This window comes from Oncorhynchus mykiss, chromosome 11 (genome assembly GCF_013265735.2).
Source record: "Oncorhynchus mykiss isolate Arlee chromosome 11, USDA_OmykA_1.1, whole genome shotgun sequence".
In the NCBI taxonomy this organism is placed as follows: domain Eukaryota; kingdom Metazoa; phylum Chordata; class Actinopteri; order Salmoniformes; family Salmonidae; genus Oncorhynchus; species Oncorhynchus mykiss.
Window position 1 is genome coordinate 14,422,986 of NC_048575.1, and position 18,588 is coordinate 14,441,573.

Sequence of the window (18,588 nt, forward strand, 5' to 3'; positions counted from 1 at the left end):
GCTGTACAGTATTGTTTCTTATCGATGGCGGTTAAGATATCTTTTAGGACCTTGAGCGTGGCTGAGGTGCACCCATGACCAGCTCTGAAACCAGATGGCATAGCGGAGAAGGTATGGTGGGATTCGAAATGGTCGGTAATGTGTTTGTTGACTTGGCTTTCGAAGACCTTAGAAAGGCAGGGTAGAATAGATATAGGTCTGTAGCAGTTTGGGTCAAGAGTGTCCCCCCCTTTGAAGAGGGGGATGACCGCAGCTGCTTTCCAATCTTTGGGAATCTCAGACGACTCGAAAGAGAGGTTGAACAGGCTAGTAATAGGGGTTGCAACAATTTCGGGCAGAATTTTAGAAAGAAAGATTGTCTAGCCCTGCTGATTTGTAGGGGTCCAGATTTTGCAGCTCTTTCAGAACATCAGCTGACTGGATTTGGGAGAAGGAGAAATGGGGAAGGCTTGGACGAGTTGCTGTGGGGGGTGCAGTGCTGTTGCCCGGTGTAGGGGTAGCCAGGTGGAAAGCATGGCCAGCCGTAGAAAAATGCTTATTGAAATTCTCAATTATAGTGGATTTATCGGTGGTGACAGTGTTTCCTATCCTCAGTGCAGTGGGCAGCTGGGAGGTGGTGTTCTTATTCTCCATGGACTTTACAGTGTCCCAGAACTTTTTTGAGTTTGTGTTGCAGGAAGCAAATTTCTGCTTGAAATAGCTAGCCTTGGCTTTTCTAACTGCCTGTGTGTATTGGTTCCTAGCTTCCCTGAAAAGTTGCATATCACGGGGGCTGTTCGATGCTAATGCAGAACGCCACAGGATGTTTTTGTTGGTTAAGGGCAGTCAGGTCTGGAGAGAACCAAGGGCTATATCTGTTCCTGGTTCTAAATTTCTTGAAAGGGGCATGCTTATTTAAGATGGTGAGGAAGGCTTTTTTATTTTATTTTTTATAACCAGGCATCCTCTACTGACGGGATGAGGTCAATGTCCTTCCAGGATACCCCGGCCAGGTCGATTAGAAAGGCCTGCTCACTGAAGTGTTTCAGGGAGCTTTTGACAGTGATGAGTGGAGGTCGTTTGACCGCTGACCCATTACGGATGCAGGCAATGAGCCAGTGATCGCTGAGATCTTGGTTGAAAACAGCAGAGGTGTATTTAGAGGGCAAGTTGGTTAGGATGATATCTATGAGGGTGCCCGTGTTTACGGCTTTGGGGTGGTACCTGGTAGGTTAATTTATCATTTGTGTGAGATTGAGGGCATCAAGCTTAGATTGTAGGATGGCTGGGGTGTTAAGCATGTTCCAGTTTAGGTCGCCTAGCAGCACGAGCTCTGAAGATAGATGGGGGGCAGTCAGTTCCCATATGGTGTCCAGAGCACAGCTGGGGGTGGAGGGTGGTCTATAGCAGGTGGCAACAGTGAGAGACTTGTTTTTAGAGAGGTGGATTTTTTAAAAGTAGAAGTTCAAATTGTTTGGGTACAGACCTGGATAGTAGGACAGAACTCTGCAGGCTATCTCTGCAGTAGATTGCAACACCGCCCCCTTTGGCCGTTCTATCTTGTCTGAAAATACTGTAGTTCGGAATGGAGATTTCTGAATTTTTGGTGGTCTTCCTAAGCCAGGATTCAGACACAGCTAGAACATCTGGGTTGGCAGAGTGTGCTAAAGCAGTGAATAAAACAAGCTTAGGGAGGAGGCTTCTAAATGTTAACATGCATGAAACCAAGACTATTACGGTTACAGAAGTCATCAAAAGAGAGCGCCTCGGGAATAGGAGTGGAGCTAGGCACTGCAGGGCCTGGATTCACCTCTATATCACCAGAGGAACAGAGGAGGAGTAGGATAAGGGTACGGCTAAAAGCTATGAGAATTGGTTGTTTAGAACGTCTGGAACAGAGAGTAAAAGGAGGTTTCTGGGGATGATAAAATAGCTTCATGGTATAATGTACAGACAAAGGTATGGTAGGATGTGAATACAGTGGAGGTAAACCTAGGTATTGAGTGATGAGAGAAATATTGTCTCTAGAAACATCATTGACACCTGGTGATGTCATCGCATGTGTGGGTGGTGGAACTGAAAGGTTAGATAAGGTATAATGGGGCGGCAGGGTAGCCTAGTGGTAGCCTAATCCCCGAGCTGACAAGGTACAAACAGGCAGTTAACCCACTGTTCCTAGGACGTCATTGAAAATAAGAATCTGTTCTTAACTGACTTGCCTAGTTAAATAAAGGTAAAATAAATAAAAAATAATGAGCAGGGCTAGAGGCTCTACAGTTGTCTATATGAGTTCACAAGACGGCACAAACAGATGTGGGAGCAGGCTGTACTACAATTTACTATTTTGTACATTTTTCAAAACCATGTAAAAATGCATTATGGGGTCACAAGGTATGTCAAACAATGTCCACAAGGAGGAGACGCCTCACTGCTTGAACGAATGGGGTCTAGTAACAAATGATTGGCATAATACAGAGACGCCAGTAGACTTTGACAGTCACTATTGCAACCAATCCCAAATGCAGATACTGTAGGTGGGCGGGCACTAAACAGGAAATTTGCTCAATCGATGCAGCTTCTGCTCCACAGTGCACATGTTTGTAAATTATCCATGTATTCAATATTTTGTTATCTTTATTAATATGCAATATTAGACAGTTGAGTTTGAATCCTGACGCTTGCTTTACTGGTCTTCTGAAATCTCATCCCAAGAAATAATATCCTTTGACGGTAAGTTGCTAGCTAGGTAGCCAACTGTTAGCTATACTAGCTAGCTATCATAAAATGATTATTTTTCTCCAATATCTATATAACGTTAGCTAGTATATACTTTCCCAGATCTATTTGAACTGCTATTGGCCATAACTAGCTACGTAGGCAGGCCTTTTGACCATTGATGTTGGCAAGATAGCTTGCTGAGTACTAACAAAGACCTGCTGAAACCGAAGAGTATGAAGATGGGCTAGAACTGCTTCTCCAATAGAAATCCCCGATCACACTTGTGGGCGATGTCATGGCGACGTTGGCTAGTTAAGCTCATGCGTGTATGTGCAGGCCGTCGAATCAAAGCCATTCCGATATGAAGTCGTTTTTTACTGAATTAAAATGTAATTTTGTCACTTTCACGAGGTTGGAGTATTAACATGTTTAACTATTTAATACATTGGCTCGAATCTAGATTGTGCGCTCAGATTGAGAAAATTAACTAAGGAATCATTTTTCACTTCTCAAACCTTTGCCCGGTCTGTTCAGCCTCGCGACCTTGCCCCTCTGGGTTGGTAGCAGTGTTGCCAACTCGTTTTCAGGGTAAGTTGCTAGAGGCAGGTTGATTTGTTGCTAAATGACGTTACACAATAACGTTACTCAAATTGACCGGCCATCTCGGCCAAAAATATTATTTGACATTTGTTCAGGTACAGACTCCCACTCTTTTCTGTACTTCTGTTTTGATTGATTTTGATTGAGACATGTTAATTGATGTTGTAAGTTCTGTTCAATATCAAACATTCGTCACCAACTATATTCATTGGGTTTGGCTCGTCGACTGACTGCTATTCGGCCAACAATGATTTGCAATTTGCTGAAATTGCTGCTGCCTGTGCACCGGCTGAGCGCCTGCTGCTGACGTCACTCACAACACACTTTTGTAGCCAGGCACGTGTGTTGTGACAGAGAAACGTTTTTGTGTCATTTAGATTTGAGTCACTTTTCAGAAGTTGCTAAAAGTTCCAAATACATTTTTAAAAGTAGCTACATATGTTGCTAGGTGCTGTTTGAAAAAAAGTTACCAGGGTAGTCTGAAAAGTTGCTAAATCTAGCAACAAAATTGCTAAATTGGCATCACTAGTTCGAACGAGTTAGAACCGGCTCTTGTAGGTGAACGTTGGGAGCCGGCTCGCATATCAGAAGAGCCGAATCTATTTCTAAAAAGAAATACAAAATTAAGATATGAATTAAACAAAATATTTAAATGAATAGAATTAACTAATTCAAAGAACGAAAAAAGAAATAAAATAATATAGGCCTAAATGCTCAAGCGCACACACATTCGTTCTGTCTGCTCAGACTAACAGCCTCACCTGTTGTTCCTGTCAGACATGCAGTGTCAACCAATGATCCAAAGATGCGCGAGGGAGGGCCGAGCCTACTCAGTCACACAACGTAGCAGCGGAGGAGAGAGGGGAAGTGAAAAAATGAGTCGGAAACACATTAGTATTTGGATGCGTTTTAATAATGTAGACAATGTTAGAGCACTGTGTAGAATTTGCCAAAACAAAAATCTCATAAAAGGCCGGTTCTACGCACAACCTACACCGGCGTATGCGAACTGTGCACCCAACTGTGAAGCTAGCTGTAGCGGAGCTGCGAGAAACTAGCGGGCCTGCTAGTGATAGTGGTGGAGCCAGCACCTCCACACGTGGAGATGTATCCACTCAGTAAAGTTGGCCTACTCTGCGATCCACAGCAACGCAGTCTTCTATGGACCAGTTTATGCCAAAGTCTATGTTTGTAGCAAAATTTCTCAGCAGATTCCATAATGAAGGAGCCCCTCCTCCAAAGATCTGCAGATTCTCTGAGCCGGTGGAAGAACAAGGCCTCTGTCTACCCACGACTTGCTAAAGTCATGAAAGGGAGACTCTGCATAATGGCCACATCTGTTCCCTCAGAGGGTCTTCTCAAAAACGGGACAAATAATTACTGAGAGAAGAAACTGCATCAGCCCCCTGAAAGTGAGGCAGCTTGCATTTCTGAATGCAAATTTCTCATAAAAGCAAAATATGTTCAGCATTGCTGTGTGCTGCTGGTTATAACATGGCAATAAAGAAGAGAGAGAAAAGAGGGACCAGTTTAATGTTTTAACTGGGATGTTGCAGTTTTGCACATTGATATTTATTTTTCTTTGATATGGTGCAATATTCTATTATGTTGTTCAGATTGTATTCGTTTTGAATTGTTACATTTATATGCACTTTGTTCATATACATTCAAAAAGTTATACTTTAAATGCAAAATGTTTAATAGCATTCTTTTTCATAAACAAATGCATTTTTAAATACATTCTGGTTAAGGTAGCATATGACTTAAGTTAATAATTTAATTAGAATTGTTTTAACACCAATCATAGTCAAACTATCACAAACTGTTTGAATTTAAAAAATACAAAACATATTTTTTTAAAGAGCCGTCTCTTTTTGGTGAGCTGAGCCGGCTAAATGAAAAGAGCCGTAATGCCCATCACTACTCTGTGGTGGTACTTCTTCAATGACGTATAACGGCGGTTGGCTTCCAATAAATGTTGCATTACTGCCACCTACTAGACTGGAGTATGTTTCTCATACTTTGTTTGGAGAGAAAAAAAAAAATCAACAAATACCCTACCATCTAACCCTGCACTCACTAAAACCCACCACCATTACTCCACTATTTAAATATATCTAGTCCTACCTCAGGCCAACAGCCTGAACGGATGGGATACCACCACTTAACACACCCTACCCTGTAACTCTTCTGATGTCAAGTCTCATACACCCAAATACCTCTGTAGCTGTCACCAGAACCTCAACCTGCCTCTCTTGCACTGGACACTTCTGATTCCCAGCCCCATGGGCACCCATACAATTATACAATTAACACAGATCAATACTTTCCCCAATGCTACACATTCCTTTGTCTCATGTCCTTGGGTACACTTGTCACTTCCTAGGAACCTCCCTCCTACACGCTGCTGCCAAAAGAGCATAAGCTTGACACTAATAACAAGGTAATGTATTTCGGCACAAAAGCTTGTACAGGATAACTTAAATATCCTAATCACTTTGTCGGCAAAGACTCAACATCAAAACTCAAAAGAACAAGGGAATCTTCCCCTTCAGTTGGTCAACTTTAACATTTACCACTACCCAGTAAATCACTCTTTTCACTGGCACCCTTTTCTTGAGAGCAAAACAATTCACATCTCTTGTCCCCATTTGTTTAACGCGGAGCTCCTGCTCCCTCCGACCACAAAACACAAACAGTTATCACCAGACCACTTCTGATTACCCTCGCCGATTCCATTACCCTCGCCGATTCCATTACCCTCTCCGATTCCACAGCACCCAACTGTTTTCACCCTCTCTGAAACCACAAATGGATCAGCCAAAAGGCAATGGTCCACTTAAAAAAGTAACTCCTACTGTCACAGACTCATCTTTATCCTGACCCTCAGTGCAAGGCTCCGGCTCCGAGAACTTCACCACACCTACCCCCTCTGATACTTGGCCCTCACTCACTTCCATTTCTCCTGCTGTCTTTGACCTGGCTTATCCTTTCTACTTCTTTAACAAGGGGGCGACAAGCCAGCTCTAGCTAGAGCAGTCAATCAATGTCCAAAACAATGGTTTGCTGTGTGGCTTTTGATCAAACTGCTTGGGCATCCCTCCCTGGCTCTAACAATATTGGTTGGATGTATTAGTGCAGTTGAAAAGGGTCCTTATTGTGTCATCCAGCGAGTTTGTACTACAAGGATTTATTACTAAATCTTATTATTTATTCTGTCAGCATTCATGTCATTACATCTTCTGTCATCAATTTGCTCAAATCAAGCCCTGACTAGTGTTTTTGGCCTGTTGTTTTGCTGCATGTTCTCAGATCAGTGTATCCTTTTCTGTCTGCAGTCATGGGGGAGGTTGAGTTGTCCTGTCTCGCCTATGTGAAGATGTACCTGCACGCCTGTCTGTTTCCACGGTGCAGTGTCAATGGGCTGTTGTTGTCATCCAGCCCAGCAGGTGGCGCTGTGTGTGTGACAGACTGCGTTCCCTTGCTTCACACTCACCTACCATTGGCTCCCATCACCCAGCTGGCTCTCACACAGGTAACCACCCAATAACCTGTGGTCTTTGCTGTCCAACATACAGTATGTCAGAAATGATCAAACACAAGTAGCCTAACTACTCGTTCTTACCTGGCAGTGGTGCATGTACAGTGTGGATCAGTCTTTTGGCTTGTCGTGTATTTATGTGCTGTAATGTATCATACCTTCTTTGCTTCAGGTGGATGTATGGTGTGCACAGACACAGCAGAGGATTGTAGGTTACTACCAAGCCAACGCCTGTGTGTCAGACAGCAGGTGTGTGTGTCCCACTGTGGTTCAGCTTCACTATTGACTCTGTAGATGTTAATTTCTCTATCATGTGGTTTCAGCGGCCTGTTAGGCCTGCTAATCACCTGTGTTAAACAATAACCGCTCCTTCTCTCTCCCCTTCGCTGGGCAGCCCTACGCCATGTGCGTTGAAGATCGCAGACAAGATCGCAGAGCAGTGTAACAATGCAGTTTTGTTAATGGTAGGCATCCACTGTGGTTTTATTGTCTGTAATTCCTTATTGTGTGTGTGTGTCCAAGCTCACAATGCAGCAGCTTTTTGGTAAATCTTTCTGATGTGTGTCTGCATCCCCTTCTCTATAACTGTGACCTGTGTGGCTTGTCAGATTGATGGTGGAAAGATGTCTCCTGACTACAGGGTGCCTCCCATCGTGATGTATGAGCGAAAAGATACCCGCTGGACCCTCAAAGACAAACACACGTAAGATCTGGACATCTCTGCTATCCTTCTTTCAAGATAGTTAATTACCATTTGCTTTTCTGTTGATAGCACACCTCTATCAAGTACATTCACAGTAGCTGTGGCTGTAGCAGCTGTGTAGGACTACATTGTATTGAAGAGGAAGCTCGGGAGAGGGGGTGTGTGTTTCTTAACAACAGCTTGTGCGCAATCTCTAATATTAAGGAAGTCTGCTCGCTTGAGTTAGAATACCTCATGATAAGCTGTAGACTATACATTTTACCAAGAGAGTTTATCTATATTAATCGTAGCCATCTATTTAGCACCACAAAACTGATGCTGGCACTAAGACCGCCCTCAACGAGCTGTATAGGGCCAGAAGTAAATAAGAAAATACTCACCCAGAGGCGGTGCTCCAAGTGGCTGGTGACTGATGCAGGAAAACTTAAATCCGTTTTACCTAATTTCTACCAGCATGTCACCTGTGCAACTAGAGGCAAAAAAAAACTAGATCACCTTTACTCCACACACAGAGATGCATACAAAGCTCTCCCTTGTCCTCCATTTGGCAAATCTGACTATAACTCTATCCTCCTGATTCTTGCTTACAAGCAAAGACTCAAACAGGAAGCACCAGTGACTTGCTCAATAAGTGGTCCGATGAAGCGGATGTTCAGTTACAGACTATTCTGGGATTCATCCGATGGCACTGAGGAGTTCACCAGATCAGTCACCGGCTTCATTAATAAGTGCATCAACGATGTCGTCCTCACAATTACCGTACGTACATATCCCAACCAGAAGCCATGGATTACAGGCAACATCCTCACTGAGCTAAAGGCTAGAGCTGCCGCTTTCAAGGTGCGGGAGACTAATCCGGACGTTTATAAGAAATCCTGCTACGCCCTCTGAGGAACCATCAAACAGGCAAAGGGTCAATACAGGACCAAGATCGAATCCTACTACACCGGCTCTAATGCTCGTCAGATGTGGCAGGGCTTGCAAACTATCATGGATTACAAAGAGAAACCCAGCCGCGAGCTGTCCAGTGTCATGAGCCTACCAGATGAGCTAAATACTTTCTATGCTTGCTTCGAGGCTAGCAACACTGGACCATGCATGAGAGCACCAGCTGTTCCAGACGAGTGTGTGATCACGCTCTCCGTAGCCGATGTGAGAAAGAACTTTAAACAAATTAACATTCACAAGGCCGCAGGACCAGATGAATTACCAGGATGCGTTCTCAGAGCATGTGCTGATCAGCTGGCAAGTGTCTTCACTGACATTTTCAACCTCTCCCTGACCCAGTCTGTAATACCTACATGTTTCAAGCAGACCACCATAGTCCCTGTGCCCAAGAATGCAAATGCCACCCCGTTGGACTCCCATCTGTAGAGATGAAATGCTTTGAAAAGCTGGTCATGGCTCACATCAACACCATCATCCCAGACACCCTGGACCCACTCCAATTCGCATACCGCCCCAACAGATCCAATCTCTATTGCACCCCACACTGCCCCCTCCCACCTGGACAAAAGGAACACCTACGTGAACACCTACTAGCTGTTCACTGAATACAGCTCAGTGTTCAACACCATAGTGCCGTCCAAGCTCATCACTAAACTAAGGACCCTGGGATTAAACACCTCCCTCTGCAACTGGATCCTGGACTTCCTAACGGGACGCCCTCCGGTAGTGAGGGTAGGTAACAACACATCCGCCACAGGGGAGCGTGTTTGGTCTGCGTGGCCGCGAGCGTCTCCAACACCATCAATAAGTTTGCAGAGGACACGACCGTGGTAGGCCTTCAAGTTCCTCGGTGTCCACATCACTAAGGAATTATCATGGTCCATACATACCAAAACAGTCGTGAAGAGGGCAACAACAACGCCTCATCCCCCTCAGGAGGATGAAAAGATCTGCAAAAGGTTCTACAGCTGCACCATTGAGAGCATCTTGACTGGCTGCACCACCACTTGTTTATGGCAACTGCTTGGCATCCGACCACAAGGCTCTACAGAGGGTAGTGTGCATGGCCCAGTATATCACTGGGGCCGAGCTCCCTGCCACCCAGGAACTCTATACCAGGTGGTGTCAGAGGAAGGCCCTAAAAATTGTCAGACTCCAGCCATCCAAGTCATAGACTGTTCTCTCTGCTACCACACGGCAAGCGGTACCGATGCACCAAGTCTGGAACCAACAGGACCCTGAACAGCTTCTACCCCCAAGCCATAAGACTGCTAAATAATTAGCCCGGGTAGCTATTTGTTAACTAACTATCGGCATTGACCCTTTTTGTCTCGATTCATCACATATGCTGCTTTTACTGTTTATTATCTATCCTGTTACCTAGTCACTTTATCCCTACCTATATATACACATATCTACCCCAGTTAACCCGTACCCCGGGGAAATCGACTCGGTACTGGTACAATGTGTATATTGTCAAGTTATCGTTACTTATTGTCTATTTATTCCTCCTGTAATTATTTTTCTATTAATTCTCTTTTGTCTCACTGCATTGTTGGGAAGGGCCGTTGTCATTTCACTGTTAGTCTACACCTGCTGTTTACGAAGCATGTCACAAATACAATGATTTGTTAGAAAAATATACATTTATTTGAAGTATACATTCATTAAAGATACCTTTTCTTTCCCCAGGATAATGCTGCGGCAGTGGGAGGAGACTCGGGACATAGCCAGTCAGCTGCTGGACTCTGGAGATCACTCGTTATTAGTTGATTTTGACAGCCATTTGGACGACATCACTAGGGACTGGACAAATCAGAAACTGAATGCCAAAATAGCAGAGCTTGCCTCACCAGCCAATGGTAATGTTTGAAATAAGCTTGTAGATAACTAACTTTTGAGTAACATCTTTCAAATTTAAATAGTTGGAATTATATACAGTATGTCTTAAACCTGCTGAAACTACACATATTTAGTTAAGAATCTTATTTTTATTATTACCATCTAACAGCCAAATAAGCACATCATCCACGATAATTTCAAAATATGAAATAGATTTTTAATACGGTCAGGCAGAACACTGACAACACAAGACATGCATAAATAACTGAAATATTGACAGATCTGTGCAGTCTTCCACCTAACAACATTCTCAGTCCAGAGTGTGCCTTGTGTCAAACCCAGCAGCCATGTTGTTAACCCACTTACAACCATTAACAAAGCCATGCTCATAGTTCAATGGCTGCCAATGGCATCACAACATTACGTACATCCTGACCCACTGCTTTCAGAGTGTGTAAGCTTATCAACTCATTAAACTACATCTACAAACTATTTAAAGTATTCATGTGATATTGTGTTCATATAAACATCGGTTCATAAGAGAAAGGAGCCCCCCCCCGGATTCATTTCTATATGACGAAGAGAAAGTATACGAATATTGTTTTTTCTCAATATAAATGTGCTGAACCAGCATTACCACTTTCAGAAACCAAAACCGGAGACAGACAAGTTGGTTTCCTGCCTCGAACAGTTGACATGGTGATGATCAAATAACTGAACTTTGGCCCTACTATGGCTTTCTGAGCCTGTTTTGGGAGAATCTCATACACTACTTGCAACAGCTTTGTCAACAGTTACGCTATCACAGACTATGTAAACAACATGAGGAGGATCCTGAAAGGTATCTGAAGCAGTACCACAGTCAGCATTCATAGAGACAGCAATAAGGAGTAAAAGTCTCTGACTCCCTATAAAAAGGCCCAATTGTGATACGTTTTTCCACTAATTGGTCTTTTGACCAATCACATCTCTTTTCACAGCTGATCTGATTGGTCAGTAGAAAAAGATCAGAATTGGGCTGCCTATGTAAACACAGCCAAAGTGAGTTGGATATCATTTGGAGCAATAGTATAACACCAGGTGATTGGGTTGGTAAAGGGCAATCCTGAAGGCTAAACCAAAGTGATGTCTCCATTCCATGTAGTGCTATTCAGTCTAGTGGTTCATGTCTGAGAAGGCTTGGGACTCCGTTAAATCCGTATCATGGATGTTCAGTGCGATTGAAATGTAAAACTCATTTCCGGCTGAGCCGACTTATGCAGCGTTTACCGTGAATGCAGTCTCCGCAAACGCAGGAACATTGCCTTTAAATTGCGCTGAATTTCTGCGACACGGATTGAATTGAGCCCTTGGTATCAGATCAGATAGTGCTTCAATATTTTTTCTCTCTTAATTTATACGAGATGTCCTGTGATCAGATGCTCAGGGGTAAGGCACTGGTACCAGGTTGATGGTGACATCTCCCGATTGGCTGGCTATGTCACGGAGGTAGGTCATTGACTCCCGGAAGTCTTCAGCTTCTTTGACCTGCTGCTGAGCCCAGGGTAGGGTTATCTGGAGAAGAGGGGGTGCGTGGTTCAGTCCCTCTTTAATTCACAGTGAAACATGTAGTTATCCTGTACTTACATAAACCTTAGTTTAAGGCAGGGATCATCAACTAGATCCAATCATTTCAAACCTTGCTTACATTTGTATACGATCACATATCTCTTTATTACGTGTGGGAATATTTTGGGAACAGACGTCCCAAATTAAAATCACTTGGTGCTGATTTGCTGGTGTTTTTAGTGTTTTATGTCCAACAGACAATTTGGGGCCTGCCAGTTGGGAAACCTGTCCTACGGTATGCATTTACTGCACCTTTCGTTTACATTTGAACAGGTGTTACAGTTATTTATGAGTAAGTGAGGAAAAGCTTTCAGCTGTACCTGTGTGATGATGAGTTTGCTGGATGGGTCCTCTGTGGCACTGAACTCCTCTCCGAAACACAAGGTGATGCCACACTGAGGAGGGTCTCCCCCGTAACTGCGGAAGTGGTCCAGCTCTAAGGAAACACGCAGTCAGTAAATACACACTGACTGCTGAAATATCCAATAAGGTGCCAACAAAGAAGTGGGTTATCCTCACCAAGAGAGAGTGAGCAGCACCATGTCACTCACCCATTTTGAAAGCCTCTCTGTCAAAGAGCAGCACGGGCTCCACAGCACGGTTCATCTTGTGGGGTCCCGTCGTGGTTGAATGTGGCCCTGTCCAGAACACCCGGCCCTGGCAGTAGCGCTTAGCATAGATCCCTGCCCCCGTGGAGGTCAAGATCACCCCTTTCTCCATGAAGGGCAACAGTGTGGAGAGGGCCTGGAGCTGAGGCCCGATGCCAGGATTGGAGGTCAGGGTGGAGGGGGACTCTGGGAGTGGGATGCGTGGGAACCCACCCATCATCAGGGTGGGTGGAACAGGTGATGAGGGCAGGTAGGCGATTCGGACATCGCTGCCTATGACCTCACGTTTAAGCACCTCCTGTCCTATGTATTTCACTAAGACATGGAACGAGTCCCGTGCTGGAGTGGGAGAGAGAGAGAGAGAGAGAGAGGGAAGGGATGAGAGTGAATGAGAGACCGAGCAGGAATAGTTCATGTAGTATGGGCCGTATTCCAGTTTAGGAAATTACGCCTTTCCTACGCACGCCTTTCCTTCGCACTTCTCAATAGTTGCTATTCAGACTTACCTCACGAAGGTGCGTAACAAGCTTTGCAGGTGGGCGCATTCTTAACAAATGTAATTCAACAGCTGAAAACCCTCCCACTTGCTGACCAACATATTATTTCATGGAGTTTAAATTAAATAGGGTCTCCAGTACATTTATCTTAAGCCGTCCCTTTAAATATGGTGTACCTTTTTAGTTAGAATTTTGTTGACAGACTCACTAGAATATTTTGAGAGAACACGTTCAGAATATTAGGGATCAATGAAAGAAAGCCATCTAGATATATGCTTATTTGTCTCCGTTTCAGTACAAATTGGTAGATATAAAAAAATACTCTGATCTTGTAGATTATTTAGGGTTAGGAAACTACAGTATATCTAAAACAAGTAATTTGTATTTACAATTCTCTTGTCCAAACGAATTACTCATTTACCTAGCTTTTATAAAGTTGTAAATTACAATACATGAAGAATGGTGTTATTTCTATCTGAAAAAATAAAGTAGATGTTTTTCCACTTGATACCAGTAGGTTCGCTAGATGTTATTCATGGTTTCCTCGCTCCTAAAGGTGAGGGAATTAAGTCGAGGTCAGAACAAGGCGTATCAGGCCTCCTTAGTGGCTCAGTGGTCTAAGACACTGCATCGCTCTGCCACTAGAGATCTTGGTTAGAGTCCAGGTTCTGTCGCAGCCGGCCGCGACCTGGAGACCAATGGGGCGGCACACAATTGGCCCAGTGTCGTCTGGGTTAGGGGAGGGTTTGGCTGGCAGGGATGTCCATGTCCCATCACCACTCCTGTGGCGGGCCGGGTGCAGTAACACACTGGCACGGTCGCCAGGTGTACGGTGTTTCCTCCGACACTTTGGTGCGGCTGGCTTCCGGGTTAAGCGGGCATTGTGTCAAGAAGCAGTGCGACTTGGTTGGGTTGTGTTTCAGAGGACGCACAGCTCTCGACCTTCGCCTCTCCCGAGTACGTACGGGAGTTACAGCGATGGGACAATTAGATAACACGAAATTGGGGCAACATTTATTTATACACACCTACATTTATTCAATCTCCACCCCAGAGAAATAGCAGGTGAATCGCATGCTATTCTCATGCTTAAGTCTAAGGTCAAAATACGAGTAGAGAGAAAAGTGCATAAAAATGGAAATGCATTCCATTTACGTGCACTTAACTCAGGTCAGATGTGATTGAGAAGCTGATTTGACTTCCTTTCTGCATAGCATTACCTCCAGGGGGAGGGACGGTCTCAATCGTGACGTTCACCTGGAGCTCATCGACCGCTAGAGGAAGACAACAGAATATCAACAGCATGTCAATCAACCACATGCTATTGCAGAACTCCCAAGAGTGGAGAAACAGTGGCTGAGAGATCCAACATAAATGAACACAGAGATTCCGTGTTTGACAGACATTTGGAGGACAGACATGACATTGAGTTAGTAAGACATAAGACTTACTCCCATCGCTCTTCATGATGACCAAGGGCTGATCGAACTGGTCTTGTTGGATGGTAAGAACACTTTCATCAATCTCCTGAACAGACTGATAAAAACACACAAATTGACATAAACAATAGAGATAAATCCCAAATGTTTCTAGAACTTGTTTCTGTCTTTAAAATGTCAGACCTACCATGGTGATTGGGGCGGTGATGATCTCCTCTTTCATCCGTTTGACCACAACCTCCTCCTCCTTCACCTCCTCCTCGCTATCTGAATCGCTGCTCCTTCTCTTCCTCCCTCCTGCTCTGGCTCGGCCCTTTATTTTAACATTCCCCAACACTGTGAAGAGAAAAGGCACCATATGTTAGCAATTTGTTTACTGCAATTTAGCATGCTTTGAAGTTGTCTCAATAGCTACAAACTATGTGAAATTATTGCTGCTCTGATAAAATGTGCACCGCTGACCCCTGTATGACTGTATGTCCCTTTGGACTGACTGAGGGAACTATAGTAGAGTACAGTCGTGGCCAAAAGTTTTGAGAATGACACAAATATTAATTTTCACAAAGTCTGCTGCCTCAGTGTCCTTAGATATTTTTGTCAGATGTTATTGTGGAATACTGAAGTATAATTACAAGCATTTCATTAGCGTCAAAGGCTTTTATTGACAATTATATCAAGTTGTCAAGAGTCAATATCTGCAGTTTTGACCCTTCTTTTTCAAGACCTCTGCAATCCTGCCTGGCATGCTGTCAATTAACTTCTGGGCCACATCCTGACTGATGGCAGCCCATTCTTGCATAATCAATGCTTGGAGTTTGTCAGAATTTGTGGGTTTTGTTTGTCCACCCGCCTCTTGAGGATTGACCACAAGTTCTCAATGGGATTGAGGTCTGGGGAGTTTCCTGGCCATGGACCCAAAATATCAATGTTTTGTTTCCCGAGCCACTTAGTTATCACTTTTGCCTTATTGCAAGGTGCTCCATCATGCTGGAAAAGACATTGTTTGTCACTAAACTGTTCCTGGATGGTTGGGAGAAGTTGCTCTCTGAGAATGTGTTCTTTATTCATGGCTGTGTTCTTAGGCAAAATTGTGAGTGAGCCCACTCCCTTGGCTGAGAAGCAACCCCACACATGAATGGTCTCAGGATGCTTTACTATTGGCATGACACAGGACTGATGGTAGCGCTCACCTTGTCTTCTCCGGACAAGCTTTTTTCCGGATGCCCCAAACAATCGGAAAGGGGATTCATCAGAGAAAATGACTTTACCCCAGTCCTCAGCAGTCCAATCCCTGTAACTTTTGCAGAATATCAGTCTGTCCCTGATGTTTTTCCTGGAGAGAAGTGGCTTCTTTGTTGCCCTTCTTGACACCAAGCCATCCTCCAAAAGTCTTCGCCTCACTGTGCGTGCAGATGCACTCACACCTGCCTGCTGCCATTCCTGAGCAAGATCTGTACTGGTGATGCCCCGATCCCGCTGCTGAATCAACTTTAGGAGACGGTCCTGGCACTTGCTGGACTTTCTTGGGCGCCCTGAAGCCTTCTTCACAACAATTGAACCGCTCTCCTTGAAGTTCTTGATGATCCGATAAATGGTTGATTGAAGCCCTTTTTGTGCAAAGCAATAATGACTGCATGTGTTTCCTTGCAGGTAACCATGGTTGACAGAGGAAGAACAATGATTTCAAGCACCACCCTCCTTTTGAAGCTTCCAGTCTGTTATTCAAATTCAATCAGCATGACAGTGTGATCTCCGGCCTTGTCCTTGTCAACACTCACACCTGTGTTAACGAGAGAATCACTGACATGATGTCAGCTGGTCATTTTGTGGCAGGGCTGAAATGCAGTGGAAATGTTTTTTGGGACTCCGTTCATTTGCATGGCAAAGAGAGACTTTGCAATTAATTGTAATTCATCTGATCACTCTTCATAACATTCTGGAGTATATGCAAATTGCCATCATACAAACTGAGGCAGCAGACTTTGTGAAAATTTATATTTGTGTCATTCTCAACTTTTGGCCACGACTGTAGAGTGCTGCATGCATGTGGTCATGGAGTTGGCCAGTATTAAAAATCTAAATCTTCTCAACCTCGAGTGTAACTTCCTCAAACCTAAAGAATGTACGTTGCTACACCCGGTCTGGTCCCAGATAGTGGATATGAGGATGTGGTTATACTGTAGATTCCTACACAAGACCAAAAGATAATGGCTGGAACATTGTAAAAGAGGGGTAGAAATAAACATTGCGTAACTAACTCAGTGTGTGTTTGTGTGTCTCTCACCTTGTTCATTCATCGGTACAAGGCAGTAAACTTTGTATGGTTCGGAGATGTCTAGCTGGGACCTCTCGGGGACCTCTTTGAACTCCGGGCTCTTATTGAGAGCACAGCGCAGCCGGGTCTTCCAGGAGGCAGGGTCCACACGACCCCCATCGGACAACTTCCCCTTAAACACCGCCCATGCCTAATGGATGAGGCATTTAGACTCACAGCTCAGGAAATAATGCCTACTGTATGTTTTAATAGATTATAAATAACAAGGGACTACTGTACAATGACGACTTAACGAACTAGGGATAGCACTGATAAAGTGTCAGGACCTTGAAGATGGCACCATCCTCTTCACTGCGGAAGTCCTGTTTCCCGGCGTGTTTCCAGGGGATACGAAACATGGTCTTGGCGTCATCGTCCCATATCAGGCCAGGGTACTTCCCACTGCTGACCTGCACAAGACCCGGTGGGGGTGAGACCAGGACAACCCTCACTCAACCCGTGTCCCAGACAGACAGTACACTAACTGTGGTGGCAGATAGCCTAGCGGTTAAGAATGTTGGCCCTATAACTGAAAGGTCACTGGTTTGAATCCCTGAGCCGACTAGGTATAAAAAATAAAAATCAGTAGATGGGCTTTTGAGAAAGGCAGTTAACCCTAATTTCTCTGGATAAGAGCATCAGTTAAATGACTCAAATATACAGGTCACTGTGGTGTACCAGCTCCGACACATCCACTGCAAACAGCTGTTAGTGCACAAACATTAATTTGCTCAAAAGGAACTATTGAACAAATCATCCTCAAACACTCACCTGGTCTACCATCCAGGAGCGTAGTCTGCGGGTTGAGCGAATTCTCCCAGATGCCATAGCTGTGAAAACAGTATAACTTTATTTCCATCTAGTCTGGCAAAAAAATATATATAATTGTGTCATACAAACTATACACACACAGTATTAGGCCTACCTCAGTGGAGGCTGCTGAGGGGAGGACGGCTCATAATAATGGCTGGAACAGAGCTAATGGAATGGCATTAACCCATGTGTTTGATATCATTCCAGCCATTACCACGAGCCCGTCTTCCCCAATTAAGGTGCCACCAACCTCCTGCTGCCTACTGATACAAACAAACTCAATATAATACAGTAAGAGCAGTGCTAGCAAGATAACGAATATTGTGAGTACATGACTGATTATGTATGCGTGACGTGTGTGTGTGTAGTTCAGCTGAGGACATTCACACTGGCAGACTGCTATATATGTTTGCACAAATAGCTACTTAAAGGCGCAGTAGTAAAGGCTAGGTTCTCATTGAATTCATATCTGAGAATTGGTAGATCCGTTCTATGAGAGCCATTTCTATGCTTCCAGTTGCGGTTTTTTGCTCTTTTTACTTTCGGCTTTTTACATCAGCTTCAAACAGCTGAAATAACAATATATATGTTTTATTTATGAATGTAAGCAACTATTATGCTTAGAGCCGATACTATAATCAAATCAACTACCGAAGTCCCCATCTAAATATATCAAACTAATACATAAACAAATTGCTAATGAAGTGTATCTCTTTTGCATATCACTTTTCCACATATTTAGAAAGAGTGTGATGAAGGTGAATAGTTTCATTTACCTTAGGTTGCGTTTCCTCGGATTCTTCAATAGAGCGGATTATGAGCGCATAGTACTGTACTTTTGACTGGAAAATCCAGAGGCTGTTCGCCTGCCTCCCGCAGAGCAGAGGCAGGCGCTCCCTTTCCCCGAAATCACGTGACTTTAGAGAACTACAGCAGGTTACTGCTTAGACAACTGGGGGCGACATTTCACTCAAATAT

The 18,588-nt window shown here is 44.1% G+C and overlaps 2 protein-coding genes across 5 annotated transcripts; one reads left to right on the plus strand and one right to left on the minus strand.

Annotated features, from left to right (window-relative positions):
* The first annotated feature begins 2,479 nt into the window (after positions 1 to 2,479).
* emc9 (ER membrane protein complex subunit 9) lies at positions 2,480 to 10,823 on the plus strand. 2 transcript variants are annotated; one of them, XM_021620237.2, is made up of 6 exons: positions 2,480 to 2,709; positions 6,636 to 6,832; positions 7,011 to 7,087; positions 7,233 to 7,302; positions 7,447 to 7,541; positions 10,182 to 10,823. In XM_021620237.2, exons 2-6 carry the CDS (start codon positions 6,638 to 6,640, stop codon positions 10,360 to 10,362), a joined length of 618 nt encoding a protein of 205 aa, XP_021475912.1. In that variant the 5' UTR covers positions 2,480 to 2,709; positions 6,636 to 6,637; the 3' UTR covers positions 10,363 to 10,823. The 2 variants fall into 2 exon arrangements, with proteins under 2 accessions (XP_021475912.1, XP_021475914.1); XM_021620239.2 differs by lacking the exon at positions 2,480 to 2,709 and adding an exon at positions 2,795 to 3,285.
* Positions 10,527 to 18,514, minus strand: irf9 (interferon regulatory factor 9). Of its 3 annotated transcripts, none has more exons than XM_021620235.2 (10): positions 17,723 to 17,844; positions 17,569 to 17,627; positions 17,085 to 17,207; positions 16,768 to 16,948; positions 14,671 to 14,819; positions 14,496 to 14,580; positions 14,265 to 14,318; positions 12,491 to 12,886; positions 12,260 to 12,375; positions 10,527 to 11,885 (listed from the first exon to the last, which is right to left on the minus strand). In XM_021620235.2, the coding sequence occupies exons 2-10, from the start codon at positions 17,623 to 17,625 to the stop codon at positions 11,754 to 11,756; spliced, it is 1,293 nt and encodes a 430-aa protein (XP_021475910.2). In that variant the 5' UTR covers positions 17,626 to 17,627; positions 17,723 to 17,844; the 3' UTR covers positions 10,527 to 11,753. The 3 variants fall into 3 exon arrangements, with proteins under 3 accessions (XP_021475910.2, XP_021475909.2, XP_021475911.2); XM_021620234.2 differs by lacking the exon at positions 17,723 to 17,844 and adding an exon at positions 18,387 to 18,514 and having other exon boundaries at positions 10,532 to 11,885; XM_021620236.2 differs by lacking the exons at positions 14,265 to 14,318; positions 17,723 to 17,844 and adding an exon at positions 18,387 to 18,514 and having other exon boundaries at positions 10,532 to 11,885.
* Between the last annotated feature and the right edge of the window lie 74 nt (positions 18,515 to 18,588).

Excerpts from the sequence above, each read along its gene's own strand:
- emc9 (XM_021620237.2), top strand. The coding sequence starts at position 6,638 with ATGGGGGAGGTTGAGTTGTCCTGTCTCGCCTATGTGAAGATGTACCTG. Across the intron at positions 7,088-7,232 it reads GCCTGTGTGTCAGACAGCAG|CCCTACGCCATGTGCGTTGA; the intron begins GTGTGTGTGTCC and ends TTCGCTGGGCAG. Across the intron at positions 7,542-10,181 it reads ACCCTCAAAGACAAACACAC|GATAATGCTGCGGCAGTGGG; the intron begins GTAAGATCTGGA and ends TTCTTTCCCCAG.
- irf9 (XM_021620235.2), bottom strand. The coding sequence starts at position 17,625 with ATGGCATCTGGGAGAATTCGCTCAACCCGCAGACTACGCTCCTGGATG. Across the intron at positions 14,581-14,670 it reads TCACCGCCCCAATCACCATG|TCTGTTCAGGAGATTGATGA; the intron begins GTAGGTCTGACA and ends TGTTTTTATCAG. Across the intron at positions 11,886-12,259 it reads GCAAACTCATCATCACACAG|ATAACCCTACCCTGGGCTCA; the intron begins GTACAGCTGAAA and ends CCTCTTCTCCAG.